The sequence below is a fragment of the Bombina bombina genome, chromosome 7 (genome assembly GCF_027579735.1).
Source record: "Bombina bombina isolate aBomBom1 chromosome 7, aBomBom1.pri, whole genome shotgun sequence".
Classification (NCBI taxonomy): domain Eukaryota; kingdom Metazoa; phylum Chordata; class Amphibia; order Anura; family Bombinatoridae; genus Bombina; species Bombina bombina.
The window spans coordinates 511,062,156-511,086,413 of record NC_069505.1 but is presented as its reverse complement, the minus strand read 5'-3'; the positions used below and the strand labels follow the sequence as shown (position 1 = coordinate 511,086,413).

General features: G+C 40.8%; 1 protein-coding gene across 1 annotated transcript in view; it reads left to right on the top strand.

Annotated features, from left to right (window-relative positions):
* Positions 1-24,258, top strand: part of MVB12A (multivesicular body subunit 12A) — a 105,797-nt gene that overhangs the window by 49,554 nt on the left and 31,985 nt on the right. Inside the window, exons 6-7 of the mRNA XM_053721738.1 lie at positions 8,720-8,851; positions 20,099-20,214. Of these exons, the coding sequence (XP_053577713.1) occupies positions 8,720-8,851; positions 20,099-20,214 (248 nt within the window). The remainder of the gene's footprint in view (positions 1-8,719; positions 8,852-20,098; positions 20,215-24,258) is intronic.

Sequence of the window (24,258 nt, the reverse complement as noted above, 5' to 3'; positions counted from 1 at the left end):
GGCCAGAGCCAGCTATCTTCCTCCCTCTGTATAATGAGAGACTTGGTATTAGATACATAGGCAGCTGAGGCCGGCTGCAGTGGCCAAAGGGCCAGAGAAAGCCCTGAATCAAGAACTCTAACCCCCAAAGACATTATGGACATACTGGTTTAGAGGGAGGGGGAGAAAACATGATCTGGTATTTTGTTATGGAAGATAAAAAAAAAAAAAAAAAGAAAAAAGTTGCCCAAATCAGTAGGCCAGCTATACAAGAGTAGATGGTACCTTAAATATCTCAGGCTACCTATCTATTATTTACACACAAAGAATTATAGGTTATTTGTTTGATATTTATTGCACGTTTGTTATGCCTATTTGGTAAGTTGTTATTGCACTATGCTTGAATGGGGTGCATGGGCGCTAGGCCCAGACACTCAATACTTTTGTATTACAGCAGTTAAAATGTTACTTTATCATGCTAAGTATGGTTTTAAAATGTTTCTGTTTTGTTTTTGTTTATGTGGTACAAGATATATAGATAGGAAGGAAGGTGGTCCCGCTATAGACTCAGGGAGGGTAAGTTTTATGTAATGACCCAAAAGCTTAGAATAATCTCACACAATGTGAGAGGTCTGAACTCGGAAGTTAAACGTAGAACTGCCCTTACCCAATATACTAGAATGAAAGCCGAGGTCATAATGCTACAAGAAACCCATTTTATCGAAAAGGTGATTCCTTAGTACTGGTCCAAACAATTTCCCATACACTATCATTCGACTACTGACACAAAAAAGAGGGGGGTATCTATTTTAATTCATCATTCACTTCAATTCCTCACTGAGGAAACTATAATAGACCCGGAAGGCAGATATCTTATTGTTAGAGGGACTATACAGAATACTCCGGTTACTATCTGTAATGTCTATGCCCCTAATGAGAAGCAAGACTCTTTTTTCAGACACATATCGCATCTACTAACCCAATGGTCACAGACCAGGATTATTCTAGCTGGAGATTTTAATATATCCCTGACCCCACACAAAACAGGACCAGGACTCAAAGTGACTAATAAACAACAGAGGCACAATAATATAGCGAAATCCATTAGGGATTCCCTAGCCACACATAATATCCTAGACTCATGGGAAGCTAAATACGGTAAGACAACGGACTATACATTCTACTCCCATGCCCACAAAACATACTCGAGATTAGACTACATTTTTCTTAGCCAAACCTTATTGCCAAACATAGTCACTTCATCCATACACTCCTGTGTGTGGTCTGACCACTCACTGGTACAGATTGAACTGACAGGTATCTTAAACCTAAACAGACAGAGGTCGTGGGCCTTTGACCCGATAACAGTTAAACACCAACATACTCATACGGCTATGTCTAAGGCATTAGGTGAATATTGGTCGGAGAATGTGGGCTCTACGTCTAACCCCATTAATACCTGGGCAGCCCACAAACCATTCATTAGGGGACTACTTATCAAAGCAAAGACGAGAGCCATTAAGAAAACACTAGAGATTAAACAGAGACTCCAGACAGAGATTGAGGGACTGGAGAAAAGACACCAGCAAACACTCTCCCCTACTGTATTTAAGACCCTTCAAGCTAAGAGAAAAGACTTGACCAAAATACTAGATTCCCACTCAGTCAGGGCAATACAGACATTAAAGGCCCACTACTACCTCTACTCTAACAAACCGGATAGATACTTAGCCCACAAATTGAGAGAAAGGGTTAGAAACTTCGCCATTCCGGTACTGCAAAAACCGGATGGGGACCGCACATCCCATCCACAGGAGATAGCCGACACTTTTGCTGACTATTATTCCTCCCTCTATGATGGGAAAAAGGTAAAACACACGACACAGACTAAGGAGACCCTAAGACGACTACTAGACAGGGCCAACCTTCCTAGACTCTCCACACAAGATAATGATGACCTGAACGCTGACATCTCGATAGGGGAAATCCTCCTGGCAATTAAGGACCTGAAACTAGGCAAGGCGCCGGGGCCTGACGGCTACCCGGCAGAATACTACAAAATTTTCAAGTCAGATCTAGTCAAACACCTACAGAAATTTTGCAACGATGTCATGGGAGGTAGAGAAATACCGACAGATCTCCTAAGGGCCAAGATAGTAGTAATTCCTAAGCCAGGTAAAAACCCAGAGAACTGTCAAAGTTATAGACCAATATCCCTGATAAATCAGGATGTTAAAATTCTCACGAAAATACTAGCAAATAGGCTCAGGAAAATAGCACCACATTTGGTCCACCCAGACCAGGTGGGGTTTATTTCAGAAAGGGAGGCTCCTGATAATGTTAGGAGGACCATTACACTTGTAGACTACTTAAAGGCCACAGGGACGCCTTCTCTGCTCCTCTCATTGGACGCGGAGAAGGCGTTCGACAGGATAGACTGGACCTACATGACCACGATCTTGACGGAGATGGGATTTAGTGGGGCATTTATGAAGGCGATAAGGGGAATCTACTCTACCCCAACGGCAGTCATTAGAGCGGCAGGTTTTCAATCCAGACCCATCCAGATCCTTAGTGGCACGAGGCAGGGGTGTCCCCTGTCCCCATTGCTCTTTGCCCTATGCATAGAGCCACTAGCGGCAACCATAAGACAAAATCCTGACATTTCTGGGGTAAGGGTGGGGGATTTAGAATACAAAATATCGCTTTTTGCAGATGACGTTCTATTAACCATAACTAGACCCTTGATATCTCTCCCTAACCTTTACCAGACGCTCCATGACTTCTCACTGGTGTCAGGTTATAAGATCAATTTAGAGAAAAGTGAGGCGCTACCTTTATCTCTCCCAGCACATACAAAAAAATTAATAGAAGCCAACTTTGAGTTCGCATGGGCCAAAAAATCGATTACATATCTAGGTATTAAAATTGCGGAATCATATCACTCCTTACATAACTTAAATTACGCCCCTCTCTATAAGACCATAGACAAAGACCTCAAGAAATGGAAAACCTATAACTTTTCCTGGTATGGGAGACTCTCTGCTATTAAAATGAATATCCTGCCCAGGATTCTGTATCTTTTTAGAACTTTACCCATGATGATACCTAAACCAGAATTGCTTCAATTGCAATCGTCCCTTAACAACTTCCTGAGGCAGGATAGAAAAGCGAGAATAGCCTCCCGTACGTTATCCAGACACAGACAATTAGGGGGGGTGGGCATGCCGAATTTGTTAGATTATTACTATGCGGCCAGACTAGCCCAGACCTCTTTACTAAACCAGAATAACCCTAAGATCCTTTGGACCCAGATAGAGGCGGGTTTGGGGGGGTATGACTGCCCTGCAGATGCTCTATGGGAAGTGGGGCATTCACTGGAGGAACAAAGCTTTAGATCACTGGCCATGATTAACACCATCAAGATTTGGAGATCTCTCACAGGCACCCTGAAACTGATGCCGGCAAGCACAGGCATTAAGCCGGTAGGAGCTTTACTTCCACCTGAGATTCGTGTACAGGTAGGGAAGTGGCTCAATAAGGGACTCTACAGGGTGGCAGATTTTTTGGAGGGCAGACATATACAGACGTATTCTCAACTGCAAGACAAAATACAGCCATTGAAATTGCATTGGTTCCTATACCTACAGCTCTCCTCGGCGGTGCAGGGCTACTGCTACCCTTGGACAGCTCAGACAATGACCCCCTTGGAGCGGATTTGCACTGCTCCAGACAGACAGAGACAGCTGATATCAAAACTATATATAGCCTTACAGACAGCCGCAGAGCCGAGCATCTCGACGCTACTGACCAAATGGGGGCATGATACTGGACTGAATCTATCAAGGGAACAATGGGAGCAGGTGATGTTTGATACTAGTAGGGGTTTGATTAACGCCGACCTGCGAGAAAATTGTATAAAGACAGCTTTTAGATGGTATCTCACACCTGAGAAAACATGCCACTTCTCTCAAAATGGGTCAAATCACTGCTATAGAGGTTGTCAGGAAAGGGGTACATACCTCCACATGTGGTGGACATGCCCTCAAATTAGAATTATTTGGGAAAAACTCCAGGAACTTATAAATAGGTTACTCCAAGAGCATATCACTTTGACTCCAGCGCATGCACTCCTGAACTATAGATTTACACAATATAATAAGGTCATAAATACATTTATTAAGACTCTATGTACAGCAACCAGAGTCTGTATAGCCAGACACTGGAAAGTAGGGGCCCCCGAGTGGCAGGAGATAATGGGCAAGATAGAGCATTTATATACTATGTCAGAAATATCGGCCTCTATACAAGGTGATAGGGAACAGTTCACCAAAATATGGTTTTACTGGATAATGAATGAGAAAGAATAAGACTATATGTATCATGCTACAATAAACCATATTATACGAACGACAAACAAGGGAACTCTTAATTAAAAATAAGGCGGGTGTTTGGGACCACACCTTCTTCGGTAGACTAGACTCAACTCTTAGATGTTATCTCTTTACAGGAACTATCAGAGCCTAGACAAAAAATGATCAGAGCAAAAAGATGCTCACCACTAGTACCACAGTTATGAAGTTAGTTTGTAGTTGTTGTTTTTTTTTCTGTTTTATGTTTTAGGTTTTTCTTTCTCTTTTGTACCCCTTGTTTCTTTTTTTTTATGTTATGGGGAATCTATTATTATTACTTTATAAGAATGTATAAAAAGGGCAAAGCGTATATACAGAGATATGCTAGATATTGTCAGTCACTCCTATCCCACAAGTACCGGTGTGGTACAGGACGGGGGGCATCTAAAGGAATGTAAGCTTCTATAAATTGTAATTTTGTGCATTATAGATGTCATATCTGATTAATCACTGGTTGTACTGTCTTTCAATGATTGTTGCCCACAATAAAGATTTATTTCAACTAAAGTTACCATGACCTACTTACAGCAAAATCAAAAGGCCACTTCTCTCTGCTTATCCTCCTTGATCTGTCCGCAGCCTTTGATACTGTTGACCATCCTCTTTTGCTCCAAACACTCCAATTCTTTGGCATCTGTGACACAGCCCTCTCATGGTTCTCTTCCTACCTGTCAAACCGTACCTTTAGTGTAGCCTTCTCTGGGGCCTCCTCTGCCCTGTCACCACTTTCTATTGGGGTACCGCAAGGCTCTGTCCTCGGTCCCCTTCTCTTCTCAATCTACACGTCATCATTAGGTTCCCTAATAAAGTCCCACAGGTTCCAATAACATTTGTATGCTGACGACATCCAAATCTACTTCTCTGCACCAGACCTATCGCCTTCATTGCTAACCCGTGTCACTAACTATCTTTCTCACATCTCTTCCTGGATGTCCTCTCACTACCTCAAGTTAAATCTCTCCAAAACTGAGCTCCTTATTTTCCCACCTTCTTCCAAAATCTCCACCCCAATCTCTCTATAACTGTCGACAACTCCATCATTACTCCTACCCCGCATGCCCAATGTCTTGGGTTCACACTAAACTCAGATCTTTCTTTCACTCCTCACATTCAGTCCTTGGCTAAATCCTGCCGCTTCCACCTTAAAAACATCTCTAAAATTAGACATTTCCTTACAGAAGACACAACTAAGATTTTAATCCACTCTCTCATCCTTTCCACCTCGATTACTGCAACTCTGTCCTCTCTGGTCTCCCCAGCTGCCACCTAGCTCTTTTACAATCCATAATAAATGCCTCTGCCAGGCTCATCTTCCTTGCACGTCGCTCTTCATCTGCTGCACCTCTCTGCTAATCCCTTCACTGGCTTTCTCTTGCCTCCAGGATTAAACACAAAATTCTCACTCTGACATACAAAGCCTTCAACTGCACTGCTCCCCCCTATATCTCAGACCTTGTCTCCAGATACTCTCCCTCCCGTCACCTTCGCTCTGCTCATGACCTCCTCCTCTCCTCCTCTCTTGTTACCTCCTCACACTCCCGCTTACAGGACTTCTCCAGACTGGCTCCCATCTTGTGGAATTCTCTGCCTCGCTCCACAAGACTCTCCCCTAGTTTTGAAAACTTTAAGAGCTCCCTAAAGACTCTACTGTTCAGGGATGCATACAACCTACACTAACCTTTCTTTATACCGTTTCCTCTCCCCCATTGCTATCCCCTTGAGCCCCCTTACCATATAAGCCTAAGAGCCCAGCTGTTTGTAGATCACCTTCTTTAGAGCTGACTACAACAGTGCGAGTCTTGGCAGGGCCCTCTACTTGTCTGATCCCTATAAATGTTTCCTTGTATTCCGCCTATGTTTATAGCGCTGCGGAATCTGTTGGCACTCTACAAATAACCTATAATAATAATTTAAAAATACTTAGAATATATTCCCTTATGTGAAGACCATTGGAATGTGATTGTGTGTGCATATATATATATATATATATATACAGTATATGTGTGTGTGTGTGCATATATATATATATATATATATATAACACACAGAGAAAGTCCAGCTCTCACAAGCTCTACGCTAAGATTAAAAGTAAACCTGGAAGAGTTAGTTACCGCATCTGGCCAAATGGGACAAGCCCAGGTACCACGTCAAGGTCTCTTCCAAAATCTGGGTCCCTAATACACCCACACAAATGCCAGCTCCCAATAAAACAAACTGGGAACAAGTCAGGGTTCACAGACTTAAACTTGGCTGTTTTAGGGACCCAGGATTTGGAAAAGACCTTGACGTGGTACCTGGTCTTGTCTTATTTGGCCAGATGCGGTAACTAACTCTTCCAGGTTTGCTTTTAATCCAGGAGTGCTGGCCTTTCTCTGTGTGTTGTATTAATTTATTTTGTAATTTCCCCTATGGGTCTTGCACCCAGACTTGTCTGGGGTTAACTGCCTGTGACTCTGGAGACAGCACAGCTTCCTGAGAGTGCTATTAGCACCCAGGGCTTAGCATGTATATATATAATGTGTGTGTGTGTAAAAGCCCTTTGCTGCCTTTTTTGTTAAAACACCTTATGCCATATATCTTTGAGCCTTATAATGTTAATATTTTTTTTTTATTAAATCATTTTTATCAGATAGTGTTGATCTGTACTTTTTAAGTGTATTTGTGTTGTTTATTCCGACTTTTTTTTCCTTCCCCTACCCTTTACACAAGCACTAAACAGACAAGCGTAAATCTTGATTTCAACTAATACACACACTAGTTCCGTTGCACGCAAAAAGCTGGAAAAACACAGTAGCGCTTGTGCACAAGAGTGCGCACTCGTTATCTAGCCCTGTATGTTATGTAAACTGTTTTGAAAATATGCACCCTCCACACTGCTGAGATTCACATTTACTGCCGATGTGCTCGGATTGGATTTCTACTGTGTGTTTAACCCTATAATTGCAGGGGTTAAACACACAGAGCTACAGGGTTGATAGTCTTAAAATATTATGCTATAAACAGATTAGTACTGTAAATGTCATTTTCCAGTTATAATGGCCCTTAAAAATAAAAAAAATGATACTATGTTGTCTGTATCTCCTTTTTGAAGACAATTGTGATTTAAGAAGATACTATAGTATGCTAAGGCTATTAAAAAGTTTAGGAATGTACGTTTGTGTGTTTCTTAAAGGGACATTGCAAACAGTAGTATAATAATACTAAACAGCCCTAGCAAACTATTGCAACACACTGTGCATCAAAAATATTGATGTCTCTTAGTTTTAACTGCAAGTAATGGAAAAGCTTCCCAGCAATAATACAGCAGGTGTGCCAGTACAAACTGACGTTATCTGCTAGAACCTCACAAAAATCCAAAAGATATAGACTGTCCACAGCACATTACTCTTAAACAATTCCTTTATTAGCACAATATGAAATACATGCAATATTTCATGCATGATTAAGGGCTGAAAGGCCCGAAATGTCACATGTATTTCATCTTGTCCTAATAAAGGAATTGTTTAAGAGTAAGGTGCTGTGTACATTCTATATCTTTTAGTTTAACTGCAAGGTTAGCGCTATGTACTCTGCACTCAGGTTCGCTCCTGTTGGTGTTGTAGAGATGTCAAGCTCATTGATAAAAAAATTAAATTAAAATAAAAACTGAAGAGACACTGAAATTAAAGGGACACTAAAGTCATAATAAGACATTCATGATTTAGACAGAACATACAATTTTAAACAACTTTCCAATTTACTTCTATTATTTAATTTGCTTCCTTCTCTTGTTATCCTTTGCTGAAAAGTTTATTTAGGAAAGCTCAGGAGCAGCTAGCTGCTGATTGGTGGCTGCATATATATACTGATTGTCATTGGCTCACCCATGTGTTCAGTTAGAAACCAGTAGTGCATTGCTGCTTCTTCAACAAATGATACCAAGAGAATGAAGGAAATTAGATAATAGAATTAAACTGCAAAGTTGTTTAAAATTGTATGTTCTACCTAAATCATAATAGAAAAAAATTGTGTTTCTTGTCCCTTTAAGTTGAAAGTACAACAGTGAGGTAATAATGGATTAGCCTCCAATCAGAAATTGTAGGGTCAGATACAGTAATGGTATTCAAGAAAGCCTGGTATATACATACAGTCTAGATCAATGACGGCGAACCTTGGCACTCCAGATGTTTCAGAACTACATTACCCATGATGCTTAGGCACTCTGCAGTCCAGCATCATGGGGAATGTAGTTCTGAAACATCTGTAGTGCCAAGGTTCGCCATCACTGGTCTAGATGGATCCTGATTTATTTTTTATGTTAATATGATTGTCTCTGGTGTCTTCTCCAGTGAGATCAGCGGCCTGGCATTGTGGTGCAAGAAAGTCAACACTATTCTCCTACGTCCTACTCCAAAACCAAGAAGTGTTAACGCTGGTATTAGAGGACTTTCTTTAGACGGGGCCAGCTTGGCTCAGTCCATGTAAGTTTCTTCTGTGACATGTGAGTTTATGGTTTGGGAATTTCATCTGTTATAAATATTGCACCCTATAAGCTGCGTTAGAAGTGAATTTAGTTTGGATATTGTACTTAAAGGGGTAATAAACCCAATTTTTGTCTTTCATGATTCAGATAGAACATGTAATTTTAAGAAACTGTCTCATTTTTTCCTATTAATGTTCTTCGTTCTCTTGCTATCTTTATTTGAAAATCAATAATGTAAGCTTAGGAGCTGTCCCAGTTTTGGTTCATTACCTGGGTTGCCCTTGCCGATTGGTGGCAAAATGTAGCCACCAATCAGCAAGCACTATCCAGGGTGCTGATCCAAAAATGGGCCGGCTCCTTAGCATAGATTCATGCTTTTTCAAATAAAGATAGCAAGAGATTGAAGAAAAAATTGATAACAAGAGTAACTTAATAAGTTGCTTAAAATTGCTGCTCTATCTTAATCACAGAAGAAAAAATTTGGGTTTAGTATCCCTTTAAAGGGACAGTCTAGACCTAATACTTATTCTTTATTACTTATTGTTACATACCAGACAAGCATCTTGCATCGGGTTCCACATCTATAAGCTTGTAAGACGTACATAAAACTTTTAAATAATCATTGTTTATTAGTAGCCAAAAATGTCCACCAAGCTCCGCCCACAGCTTTCTTTTTGTCCAGTTAGCTGTTTTCTTGTATGACAGTTTAGCCGTGCACGTTTAATGTTTTTCAGTTAGCTATTTAAAGTTTCGCATTCACAAATCAGCATGTGCTAGTAAGAAAATGTATTCACGATTCGATCGTGATTGGAGAAACTTAACATACCAAAATATACACGCAGTAAGTGGGCGGAGCTTGGTGGACATTTTTGGCTCCTAACTGATGAATATTTAAAAGTTTCATGTATATCTAACAATATTATAGATGTGGGACCATTTGCAGAATGCTTCTTCTCTGGTATGTAACAATAAGTAATCAAAATTATGTATTGGTTCTAGACTGTCCCTTTTAATTGACATAAAATATACAATATAAAATGTTTAAATATGCAAAGAAAAACATCATTGCAATCTACTTTTCTTTCATGTAATTGGCATGAGTCCATGAGCTAGTGACGTATGGGATATACAATCCTACCAGGAGGGGCAAAGTTTCCCAAACCTTAAAATGCCTATAAATACACCCCTCACCACACCCACAATTCAGTTATATAAACTTTGCCTCCTATGGAGGTGGTGAAGAAAGTTTGTGCTAAGATTTCTACGTTGATATGCGCTTCTCAGCATTTTGAAGCCCGATTCCTCTTAGAGTACAGTGAATGTCAGAGGGATGTGAAGGGAGTATCTCCTATTAAATGCAATGTTTTTCCTCACGGGAGATCTATTTCATAGGTTCTCTGTTATCGGTCGTAGAGATTCATCTCCTACCTCCCTTTTCAGATCGACGATATACTCTCATATTCCATTACCTCTACTGATAACCGTTTCAGTACTGGTTTGGCTATCTGCTATATGTGGATGGGTGTCTTTTGGTAAGTAAGTTTTCATTACTTAAGACACTCTCAGCTATGGTTTGGCACTTTATGTATTTATATAAAGTTCTAAATATATGTTTTGTACTTATATTTGCCATGATTCAGGTTTCAGTATATTTCCTTTTGCAAGACTGTCAGTTTCATATCTGGGAAATGCATTTTTAGGAAAATGTATTTCTTACCTGGGGTATAGTCTTTTTTTCAATTGACTGTCATTTTAAATTCGCTGGCAGAATTAGGCTTGCGAGGGCACAAAATGCCAAAGTATATTGCGTCATTTTTGGCGCAAGATTTTTTGTCCCATTCCTGAAACTGCCATATAAGGAAATTGATAATTTTGCTTTCTATGTTGTTTTTTCTCTTACATTTGCAAGATGTCTCAATCTGATCCTGTCTCAGAATTCACTGTTGGAACCCTGCTGACTGATAACAGTTCTACCAAAGCTAAGTACATTTGTTGTAATCTTGTGGAGGTTATATCTCCAGCTGTGGTTTGTATTAAATTGTCATGATAAACTTTTACATGCAGAGAATGTGTCCATCAGTAATAGTACATTGCCTGTTGCTGTTCCTTTAATAGCTAATGTACAAGATATACCTGTGAATTTATAAGAATTTATTGCTGATTCTATTCAGAAGGCTTTGTCTGCCATCCCGCCTTCTAATCAATGTAAGGTCTTTTAAAACTTCTCATAAAGTTGATGAAATTTTAAATGACCGACAACATACTGAATTATCCTCCTCTGATGAGGATCTATCTGATTCAGAAGATCCTTCCTCAGATATTGACACTGACAAATCTACTTTTTTATTTAAACTGGTGTACATTCATTCTTTGTTAAAGAAGTGTTGATTATATTGGATATTGAGGAGACTAGTCCTCTTGATATTAAAACTAGTAAACGTTTAAATTCTGTTTATAAACCTCCTGTGGTTTTTCCAGAGGTTTTTCCAGTTCCTGAAGCTATTTCAGATATGATTTCTAAGGAATGGAATAGGCCTGGTACTTCTTTTATTCCTTCTTCAAGGTTTAAAAAATTGTATCTTTTGCCAGCAGTTACTTTAGAGTTTTGGGAAAAGATCCCCAAAGTTGATGGGGCTATCTCTACTCTTGCTTAATGCACTACTATTCCTACGGAATATAGTACTTCTTTTAAAGATCCTTTAGATAGGAAACTTGAAGTTTTTCTAAAGAAAGCCTATTTTTATTCGGGTCATCTCAGGCCTGCAATTTCTTTGGCTGATGGTGCAGCTGCTTCAACCTTTTGGTTGGAATCTTTAGCGCAACAAGTATTGGATCATGATTTATCTAGCATTGTTAACTTGATTCAACATGCTAATAATTTTATTTGTGATGCCATTTTTTTTATTTAATCCAAATTGATGTTTAATCTATGTCTTTAGCTATTTTAGCTAGAAGAGTTTTGTGGCTTAAATCTTGGAATGCTGACATGACTTATAATTCCAGATTGCTATCTCTTTCTTTCCAAGGTAATAAGTTATTTGGTTCTCAGTTGGATTCAATAATTTCAACTGTCACTGGGGTGAAGGGAGTTTTTTTGCCTCAGGGTTAAAGACCTAAGGGTACATCTAAAGCTTCTAACCGTTTTCGTTGCTTTCGACAAAATAAGGAACAGAAACCTAATCCCTCCCCCAAGGAATCTGTTTCCAATTGGAAGCCTTCCTTGAATTTGAATAAATCCAAGCCATTTAAGAGATCAAAGCCAGCCCTCAAGTCCGCATGAAGGTGCGGTCCTCATTCCAGCTCAACTGGTAGGGGGCAGATTAAGATTTTTTAAAGATGTTTGGTCCAATTCGGTCCAAAATCAATGGATTCAGAGTATTGTCTCTCAGGGGTACAGAATAGGATTCAGAGTAAGACCGCCTGTGAGAAGATTTTTTCTCTCACGCATCCCTGCAAACCCAGTAAAGGCTCAGGCTTTCCTGAAGTGTGTTTTAGACCTGGAGTTATCAGGGGTAATCATGCCAGTTCTGTTTCAAGAACAGGGTCTGGGGTTTTATTCAAATGTATTCATTGTCCCAAAGAAGAAAATTCATTCAGACCAGTTTTGGAAACTTAAAATTTTGAATCGATATGTAAGAGTACCAACTTTCAAAATGGTGACTATAAGGACTTTTCTGCCTTTTGTTCAGCAAGGGCATTTATATGTCCACAATAGACTTACAGGATGCATATCTTCATATTCCGATTTATCCAGATCACTATCAGTTCCTGAGATTCTCTTTTCTAGACAAGCATTACCAATTTGTTGCTCTTCCTTTTGGGCTAGCGACAGCTCCAAGAATCTTTTCAAAGGTTCTCGGTGCCCTACTCTCTGTAATCAGAGAGCGGGGTATTGCGGTGTTTCCTTATTTGGACGATTGGTACTTGCTCAGTCTTTACGTTCTGCAGAATCTCACACAAATCAACTAGTGTTGTTTCTTCAGAAACATGGTTGGAGGATCAATTTACAAAAAAGTTATTTGATTCCTCAGACAAGGGTAACCTTTTTAGGTTTCCAGATAGATTCAGTGTCCATGACTTTGTCTCTAACGGACAAGAGACGTTTGAAATTGGTTGCAGCCTGTCGGAACCTTCAGTCTCAGTTATTCCCTTCAGTGGCTATGTGCATGGAAGTTTTAGGTCTCATGACTGTAGCATCGGATGCAATCCCCTTTGCTCGTTTTCATATGAGACCTTTCCAGCTTTGTATGCTGAATCAATGGTGCAGGGATTATACAAAGATATCACAATTAATATCCTTAAATCCCAATGTTCGACTATCTCTGACTTGGTGTTTAGATCACCATCGTATTGTTCTAGGGGCCTCTTTCGTTCGTCCAACCTGGACTGTGATCACAACAGATACGAGTCTTTCAGGTTGGGGAGCTGTTTTGGGATCTCTGACAGCACAAGGGGTTTGGAAATCTCAAGAGGCGAGATTACCAATGAATATTTTGGAACTCCGTGCGATTCTCAGAACTCTTCAGTTTTGGCTTCTATTGAAGAGAGAACCGTTCATTTGTTTTCAGACAGACAATATCACATCTGTGGCATATGTCAATCATCAGAGTGGGACTCGCAGTCCTCAAGCTATGAAGAAGTATCTCGGATACTTGTTTGGGCGGAATCCAGCTCCTGTCTAATTTCTGCGGTTCATATCCCAGGTATAGACAATTTGGAAGCGGATTATCTCAGTCGTCAGACTTTACATCCGGGAGAGTGGTCTCTCCCTCCTGATGTGTTTTCTCAAATTGTTCAGATGTGGGGTCTTCCAGAAATAGTTCTGATGGCATCTCATCTAAACAAGAAACTTTCTAAGGTACCTGTCCAGGTCCAGGGATCCTCGGGTGGCAGCAGTGGATGCGTTGACACTTCCTTGGTGTTATCAACCTGCTTATATTTTCCTGCCTTTAGTTCTTCTTCCGAGAGTGATCTCCAAAATCATCATGGAGCAATTGTTTGTATTGCTGGTGGCTCCAGCATGGCCTCACAGGTTTTGGTATGCGGATCTTGTTCGTATGTCCAGTTGCCAACCTTGGCCACTTCCAATAAGACCGGACCTTCTGTCTCAAGGTTCGTTTTTCCATCAGGATCTCAAATCATTAAATTTGAAGGTATGAAAATTGAACGCCTAGTGCTTAGTCATAGAGGTTTCTCTGATTCAGTGATTAATACTATGTACAGGCTTGTAAATCTGTTTCTAGAAGGATTTATTATTGAGTTTGGAAGACTTACATTTCATGGTGCTCCTCTCATAAATTCTCTTGGCATTCTTTTAGAATTCCTAGAATTTTACAGTTTCTTCAGGATGGTTTGGATAAGGGTTTGTCTGCAAATTCCTTGGAAGGACAAATCTCTGCTCTTTCTGTATTATTCCACAGAAAAATGGCTAAACTTCCTGATATTCACTGTTTTGTACAGGCTTTGGTTCGTATCAAGCCTGTCATCAAATCAATCTCTCCTCCTTGGAGTCTTAATTTGGTTTTGAAGGCTTTACAGGCTCCTCCATTTGAGCCTGTGCATTCTTTGGACATTAAACTACTTTCTTGGAAAGTGTTGTTCCTTTTGGCCATCTCTTCTGCTAGAAGAGTTTCTGGATTATCTGCTCTCTCTTGTGATTCTCCTTTATTGGTTTTTCATCAGGATAAGGCAGTTTTGCGGACTTCATTTTAATTCTTACCTAAGGTTGTGAATTCTAACAACATTAACCCCTTAATGACCGAGGACGTACGCCATACATCCTCAGAAAAAATACAGTTAACGCCTGAGGACGTATGGCGTACGTCCTCGGTTTGGAAAGCAGCTGGAAGCGATCCTGATCGCTTCCAGCTGCTTTCCGGTTATTGCAGGATGCCTCGATATCGAGGCATCCTCCAATAACAATTTGTACCCCTCCGGTGCAGAGAGAGCCACTCTGTGGCCCTCTCTACACCGGACATTGATGGCCGCATTCGTTGGTGGGTGGGAGCTGCAGTGGGAGGCGGGTGGGCGGCCATCGATGGGTTCTAAGACACAGAGGGGGGCGGGACAGTCGGGGGGCGGCGGGCGGGCGCGTGCATGGGGAGGGAGCGGGTGGGAACCGCTACACTACAGAAATTATCAAGTATAAGTGGGAAGAAGGGGGGGGGGGAAGAAATGCCCCAAAAAAGTAATCTAAGGGATCTGGGAGGGGGTGGCGTTTGGTCTTGGGCTACACTACAGAAAAAATAAAATAACAAATAAAAAGGAGACTATATATTGTAAACTGGGTACTGGCAGACAGCTGCCAGTACCCAAGATGGCTGCCAAGAAGGTAGAGGGGGAGGTTAGAGAGCTGTTTGGGGGGGGGGAGGCAGGGAGGTTTGGGGGCTAAGGGGGGATCCTACACAGCAGCATATGTAAATATGCAAAGGGGGGGGATGCCTTTTATTTTAGTACTGGCAGACTTTCTGCCAGTACTTAAGATGGTGGGGACAATTGTAGGGTGGGGTAGGTAAGAGAGCTGTTTGGGAGGGATCAGGAGGGGGTGATGTGTCAGGTGGGAGGCTGATCTCTACACTAAAGCTAAAATTAACCCTACAAGCTACCTAATTAACCCCAACCCCTTCACTGCTAGCCATAATACACGTGTGATGCGCAGCGGCATTTAGCGGCCTTCTAAATACCAAAAAGCAATGCCAAAGCCATATATGTCTGCTATTTCTGAACAAAGGGGATCCCAGAGAAGCATTTACAACCATTTGTGCCATAATTACACAAGCTGTTTGTAAATGATTTCAGTGAGAAACCTAAAATTTGGAAAAATTTAACGTTTTTCCAAATTTTATCGCATTTGGCAGTGAAATGGTGGTATGAAATATACCAAAATGGGCCTAGATCAATACTTTGGGTTGTCTACTACATTACACTAAAGCTAAAATTACCCAAAAAAGCTCCCTACATGCTCCCTAATTAACCCCTTCACTGCTGGGCATAATACACGTGTGGTGCCCAATGGCATTTTGCGGCCTTCTAATTACTAAAAAGCAACTCCAAAGCCATATATGTCTGCTATTTCTGAACAAAGGGGATCCCAGAGAAAAATTTACAACCATTTATGCCATAATTGCACAAGCTGTTTGTAAATAATTTCAGTGAGAAACCTAAAGTTTGTAAAAAAAATATGTGAAAAAGTGAACTTTTTTTTTTTATTTGATCGCATTTGGCGGTGAAATGGTGGCATGAAATATACCAAAATTGGCCTAGATCAATACTTTGGGATGTCTTCTAAAAAAAAATATATACATGTCATGGGATATTCAGGGATTCCTGAAAGATATCAGTGTTCCAATGTAACTAGCGCTAATTTAAAAAAAAAAAGTGGTTTGGAAATAGCAAAGTGCTACTTGTATTTATGGCCCTATAACTTGCAAAAAAAAGCAAAGAACATGTAAACATTGGGTATTTCTAAACTCTGGACAAAATTTAGAAACTATTTAACATGGGTGTTTTTTGGTGATTGTAGATGTGCAACAGATTTTGGGGGTCAAAGTTAGAAAAAGTGTGTTTTTTTCCATTTTTTCCTCATATTTTATAAAAAAAATTATAGTAAATTATAAGTCCATTTAATGGCGAGAAAAACGGTATATAATATGTGTGGGTACAGTAAAAGAGTAAGAGTAAAATTACAGCTAAACACAAACACCGCAAAAATGTAAAAATAGCCTTGGTCCCAAACGGACAGAAAATGGAAAAGTGCTGTGGTCATTAAGAGGTTAATAGAGAAATTGTTGTTCCTTCTTTGTGTCCTAATTCTAAGAATTCTTTGGAGAGATCTTTACATTCTTTGGATGTGGTGAGAGCTCTGAAATATTATGTTGAAGCTACTATTATGTTGAAGCTACTAAAGATTTCAGGAAGTCGTCTTCTAGTCTATTTGTTATCTTTTCTGGTTCCAGGAAAGGTCAGAAGGCTTCTGCCGTTTCTTTGGCATCATGGTTAAAGCTTTTGATTCATCAAGCTTATTTGGAGTTGGGTAAGCCCCGCCTCAGAGAATTACAGCTCATTCTACTAGATCAGTCTCCACTTCTTGGGCTTTTAAGAATGAAGCTTCAGTTGATCAGATTTGCAAAGCAGCAACTTGGTCTTCTTTGCATACATTTACTAAATTCTACAGTTTTTATGTATTTGCTTCTTCGGAAGCAGTTTTTGGTAGAAAAGTTCTTCAGGCAGCTGTTTCAGTTTGATTCTTCTGCTTATAATTTAAGTTTTTCCTTTTATGAGAATAAACTTATATTTGGGTTGTGGATTAATTTTTTTCAGCGAATTGGCTGTTTTTATTTGTATCCCTCCCTCTCTAGTGACTCTTGCGTGGAGTTCCACTTCTTGGGTATTGCTATCCCATATGTCACAAGCTCATGGACTCTTGCCAATTACATGAAAGAAAACATAATTTATGTAAGAATTTACCCGATAAATTAATTTCTTTCATATTGGCAAGAGTCCATGAGGCCCACCCTTTTTGTGGTGGTTATGATTTTTTTGTATAAAGCACAATTATTTCCAAATTCCTTTGTTGGTGCTTTTTACTCCTTTCTATATCACCCCACTTCTTGGCTATTCGTTAAACTGAATTGTGGGTGTGGTGAGGGGTGTATTTATAGGCATTTTGAGGTTTTGGAAACTTTGCCCCTCTTGGTAGGATTGTATATCCCATACGTCACTAGCTCATGGACTCTTGCCAATATGAAAGAAATTAATTTATCAGGTAAGTTCTTACATAAATTATGTTTTATTATTTATTTTGACTGCTGTCATTTTGCGAGATCAGATTCTTTATAATCAATACAATACAATATAATATTTATAATCAATACAGTTGCATCTAACTTGCAATATTTTACTTCTGCTCACAAAGTTCCACTGTCAAGGATGCCGGCGAAAACACCTTCAAATCCTTACAAAACAAGCAGATTAAAAAAAGAAGAAAAACCTCTATTAAAAAAAAGTCCACTCTAGTATATTCTCATAATGGAACAGTAAATACCTTGAGATTTGTATATAAAATGTTAAGTTATGTATAATAATAAAAAAAAAAACTTTACAATATCTTTTCTTTATTTTGCCCCCTTTTCGTGTAATTTTTAGCTCTGAAAATTTGAGCAATTTCTAATTCTCACAGCTTGAAATGTACCCTGCTGAGCTCTCTGCTGCATGTTTGTTCCTAATTGGCTTTATCAGATAATAATTGCAGAACAGGTTACGTTATACTAACAGTATGACTGTGATTAGCCTTGTTGTCTGTGGACTAAAGGCCAGATTGAATCATAATAAGATAATCATAGATTTAAAGGGGTATGAAATCCTGACATTTTCTTTTGTGATTCAGACATATAAGTAAAAAAAAAAAAAAAAGTTCAGGAGTGTGCACGTGTCTGCAGCACTATATGGCAGCAGCTTTGCAACAATGTTATACATTAGCAGGAGCACTAGGCGGAAGCATGATTTCCTGTCATGTAGTGCGTCAGGCATGTGCACGCTACCTATCTAGATATCTTTTCTACAAAGAATAACACAAGAATTACACAATTCTTCATTGTGTGTGTGTGTGTGTGTGTGGCTTCATTCTGCTTGTTCGCTGTGTGTTTGTGTGTGTCTTCATTCTGCTTATTCACTGTTTACTGGTGTGTGTGTGTCTGCATTCTGCTTGTTCACTGTGCACTGGTGTGTGTATGTGTCTGCATTCTGCTTGTTCATTGTATACTGGTGTGTGTGCCTGCATTCTGCTTGTTCATTGTATACTGGTGTGTGTGTCTCTGCATTCTGCTTGTTCATTGTGTACTGGTGTGTGTGTCTGCATTCTGCTTGTTCATTGTGTACTGGTGTGTGTGTCTGCATTCTGCTTGTTCATTGTATACTGGTGTGTGTGTGTCTGCATTCTGCTTGTTCATTGTGTACTGGTGTGTGTGTCTGCATTCTGCTTGTTCATTGTGTACTGGTGTGTGTGTGTCTGCATTCTGCTTGTTCATTGTGTACTGGTGTGTGTGTCTGTATTCTGCTTGTTCATTGTGTACTGATGTGTGTGTCTGCATTCTGCTTATTCACTGTGTACTGGTGTGTGTGTCTGCATTCTGCTTATTCATTGTGTACTGGTGTGTGTGTCTGCATTCTGCTTATTCATTGTGTACTGGTGTGTGTGTCTGCATTCTGCTTATTCACTGTGTACTGGTGTGTGTGTCTGCATTCTGCTTATTCATTGTGTACTAGTGTGTGTGTCTGCATTCTGCTTATTCACTGTGTACTGGTGTGTGTGTCTGCATTCTGCTTATTCATTGTGTACTGGTGTGTGTGTCTGCATTCTGCTTATTCACTGTGTACTGGTGTGTGTGTCTGCATTCTGCTTATTCACTGTGTACTGGTGTGTGTGTCTGCATTCTGCTTATTCATTGTGTACTGGTGTGTGTGTCTGCATTCTGCTTATTCACTGTGTACTGGTGTGTGTCTTCATTCTGCTTGTTCGCTGTGTGTTTGTGTGTGTCTTCATTCTGCTTATTCACTGTTTACTGGTGTGTGTGTGTGTGTGTGTCTGCATTCTGCTTGTTCACTGTGCACTGGTGTGTGTATGTGTCTGCATTCTGCTTGTTCATTGTATACTGGTGTGTGTCTGCATTCTGCTTGTTCATTGTGTACTGGTGTGTGTGTGTCTGCATTCTGCTTGTTCATTGTGTACTGGTGTGTGTGTGTGTCTGCATTCTGCTTGTTCATTGTGTACTGGTGTGTGTGTGTCTGCATTATGCTTGTTCATTGTGTACTGGTGTGTGGGTCTGCATTCTGCTTGTTCATTGTGTACTAGTGTGTGTCTGCATTCTGCTTGTTCATTGTGTACTGGTGTGTGTGTGTGTCTGCATTCTGCTTGTTCATTGTGTACTGGTGTGTGTGTGTCTGCATTCTGATTGTTCGTTGTGTACTGGTGTGTGTGTGTCTGCATTCTGCTTGTTCGTTGTGTACTGGTGTGTGTGTGTCTGCATTCTGCTTGTTCATTGTGTACTGGTGTGTGTGTGTCTGCATTCTGCTTGTTCACTGTGTACTGGTGTGTGTCTGCATTCTGTGAAGAGGTGTATTTTAGGTTTGACCTTGAAGTAAGGTTCAAGCGTACAGATATTAGAACCTTTTTCTAGGTTTTGGAAATCAAATTGTTATCTTTGTTAGATAAGCTTATGAAAAACTTACTAAACCTTATATTCCGTAGGAGTTCTGCTACCACCCCAAATCCACCAGCAGAGAAATTGTCTCCAAAAACTATAGGAAAATCATCCCTTGTTGAGAACAGCATATACGACTCTTCCAATTTCTATGGGATATCTGGTAAGTTATTATTTTTAAGGAGTGTTATGTTTGCGTATTACAAGTTGAAAGTAAAATTTGCATGCAAGCGAAAGCCGACGCACACTAACTCGATGACTTCAGATATTGCGACCGTACTAAATTCTTCTCCCCTAGACTTCAAATGAGAGCGCAAACTGAAAAAAAACTAACACTGCTAACCCAACACCGCATTAGACCAACTGAGCTAACCTGAAGGTAGTTATGAATATTTCTCCAACATAGGTGTGTCCGGTCCACGGCGTCATCCTTACTTGTGGGATATTCTCTTCCCCAACAGGAAATGGCAAAGAGCCCAGCAAAGCTGGTCACATGATCCCTCCTAGGCTCCGCCTACCCCAGTCATTCTCTTTGCCGTTGTACAGGCAACATCTCCACGGAGATGGCTTAGAGTTTTTTTTAGTGTTTAACTGTAGTTTTTCATTATTCAATCAAGAGTTTGTTATTTTCAAATAGTGCTGGTACGTACTATTTACTCAGAAACAGAAAAGAGATGAAGAATTCTGTTTGTATGAGGAAAATGATTTTAGCAACCGTAACTAAAATCCATGGCTGTTCCACACAGGACTGTTGAGAGCAATTAACTTCAGTTGGGGGAACAGTTTGCAGTCCCTTGCTGCTTGAGGTATGACACATTCTAACAAGACGATGTAATGCTGGAAGCTGTCATTTTCCCTATGGGATCCGGTAAGCCATGTTTATTACGATTGTAAATAAGGGCTTCACAAGGGCTTATTTAAACTGTAGACTTTTTCTGGGCTAAATCGATTGATTATTAACACATATTTAGCCTTGAGGAATCATTTTATCTGGGTATTTTGATATAATAATATCGGCAGGCACTGTTTTAGACACCTTATTCTTTAGGGGCTTTCCCAAAGCATAGGCAGAGTCTCATTTTCGCGCCGGTGTTGCGCACTTGTTTTTGAGAGGCATGGCATGCAATCGCATGTGAGAGGAGCTCTGATACTTATAAAAGACTTCTGAAGGCGTCATTTGGTATCGTATTCCCCTTTGGGTTTGGTTGGGTCTCAGCAAAGCAGATACCAGGGACTGTAAAGGGGTTTAAAGCTTAAAACGGCTCCGGTTCCGTTATTTTAAGGGTTAAAGCTTCCAAAATTGGTGTGCAATATTTTCAAGGCTTTAAGACGCTGTGGTGAAAATTTGGTGAATTTTGAACAATTCCTTCATGTTTTTTCGCAATTGCAGTAATAAAGTGTGTTCAGTTTAAAATTTAAAGTGACAGTAACGGTTTTATTTTAAAACGTTTTTTGTACTTTCTGATCAAGTTTATGCCTGTTTAACATGTCACCAGATAGACTGTGTTCTGAATGTGGGGAAGCCAGAATTCCTATTCATTTAAATAAATGTGATTTATGTGATAATGACAATGATGCCCAAGATGATTCCTCAAGTGAGGGGAGTAAGCATGGTACTGCATCATTCCCTCCTTCGTCTACACGAGTCTTGCCCACTCAGGAGGCCCCTAGTACATCTAGCGCGCCAATACTCCTTACTATGCAACAATTAACGGCTGTAATGGATAATTCTGTCAAAAACATTTTAGCCAAAATGAACCCTTGTCAGCGTAAGCGTGGCTGCTCTGTTTTAGTTACTGAAGAGCATGACGACGCTGATATTAATATCTCTGAAGGGCCCCTAACCCAATCTGAGGGGGCCAGGGAGGTTTTGTCTGAGGGAGAAATTACTGATTTAGGGAACATTTCTCAGCAGGCTGAATCTGATGTGATTACATTTAAATTTAAATTGGAACATCTCCGCATTTTGCTTAAGGAGGTATTATCCACTCTGGATGATTGTGAAAATTTAGTCATCCCAGAGAAACTATGTAAAATGGACAAGTTCCTAGAGGTGCCGGGGCTCCCAGAAGCTTTTCCTATACCCAAGCGGGTGGCGGACATTGTTAATAAAGAATGGGAAAGGCCCGGTATTCCTTTCGTCCCTCCCCCCATATTTAAAAAATTGTTTCCTATGGTCGACCCTAGAAAGGACTTATGGCAGTCAGTCCCCAAGGTCGAGGGAGCGGTTTCTACTTTAAACAAACGCACCGCTATTCCCATAGAGGATAGTTGTGCTTTCAAAGATCCTATGGATAAAAAATTAGAAGGTTTGCTTAAAAAGATGTTTGTTCAGCAGGGTTACCTTCTACAACCCATTTCATGCATTGTCCCTGTCACTACTGCCGCATATTTCTGGTTTGATGAACTGCTTAAGGTGCTCGATAGTGACTCTCCTCCTTATGAGGAGATTATGGACAGAATCAATGCTCTCAAATTGGCTAATTCTTTCACTCTAGACGCCTCTTTGCAATTGGCTAAGTTAGCGGCTAAGAACTCTGGGTTTGCTATTGTGGCGCGCAGAGCGCTTTGGTTGAAATCTTGGTCGGCTGATGCGTCTTCCAAGAACAAGCTACTAAACATTCCTTTCAAGGGGAAAACGTTGTTTGGTCCTGACTTGAAAGAGATTATCTCTGATATCACTGGGGGTAAGGGCCACGCCCTTCCTCAGGATCGGCCTTTCAAGGCAAAAAATAGACCTAATTTTCGTCCCTTTCGTAAAAACGGACCAGCCCAAGGTGCTACGTCCTCTAAGCAAGAGGGTAATACTTCTCAGGCCAAGCCAGCTTGGAGACCAATGCAAGGCTGGAACAAGGGAAAGCAGGCCAAGAAACCTGCCACTGCTACCAAGACAGCATGAAATATTGGCCCCCGATCCGGGACCGGATCTGGTGGGGGGCAGACTCTCTCTCTTCGCTCAGGCTTGGGCAAGAGATGTTCTGGATCCTTGGGCGCTAGAAATAGTCTCCCAGGGTTATCTTCTGGAATTCAAGGGACTTCCCCCAAGGGGGAGGTTCCACAGGTCGCAGTTGTCTTCAGACCACATAAAAAGACAGGCGTTCTTACATTGTGTAGAAGACCTGTTAATAATGGGAGTGATTCATCCTGTTCCATTAAGAGAACAAGGGATGGGGTTCTACTCCAATCTGTTCATAGTTCCCAAAAAAGAGGGAACGTTCAGACCAATCCTAGATCTCAAGATCTTAAACAAATTTCTCAAGGTCCCATCGTTCAAGATGGAAACCATTCGAACTATCCTTCCTTCCATCCAGGAAGGTCAATTCATGACCACGGTGGATTTAAAGGATGCGTATTTACATATTCCTATCCACAAGGAACATCATCGGTTCCTAAGGTTTGCATTCCTGGACAAACATTACCAGTTCGTGGCGCTTCCTTTCGGATTAGCCACTGCTCCAAGGATTTTCACAAAGGTACTAGGGTCCCTTCTAGCGGTGCTAAGACCAAGGGGCATTGCAGTAGTACCTTACCTGGACGACATTCTGATTCAAGCGTCGTCCCTTCCTCAAGCAAAGGCTCACACGGACATTGTCCTGGCCTTTCTCAGATCTCACGGCTGGAAAGTGAACGTGGAAAAGAGTTCTCTATCCCCGTCAACAAGGGTTCCCTTCTTGGGAACAATTATAGACTCCTTAGAAATGAGGATCTTTCTAACAGAGGCCAGAAAAACAAAGCTTCTGGACTCTTGTCGGATACTTCATTCCGTTCCTCTTCCTTCCATAGCTCAGTGCATGGAAGTGATCGGGTTGATGGTGGCGGCGATGGACATAGTTCCTTTTGCGCGCATTCATCTAAGACCATTACAACTGTGCATGCTCAGTCAGTGGAATGGGGACTATACAGACTTGTCTCCGAAGATACAAGTAAATCAGAGAACCAGAGACTCACTCCGTTGGTGGCTGTCCCTGGACAATCTGTCTCAAGGGATGATGTTCCACAGACCAGATTGGGTCATTGTCACGACCGACGCCAGTCTGATAGGCTGGGGCGCGGTCTGGGGATCCCTGAAAGCTCAGGGTCTTTGGTCTCGGGAAGAATCTCTTCTACCGATAAATATTCTGGAACTGAGAGCGATATTCAATGCTCTCCAGGCCTGGCCCCAGCTTGCGAGGACCAGGTTCATACGGTTTCAATCAGACAACATGAC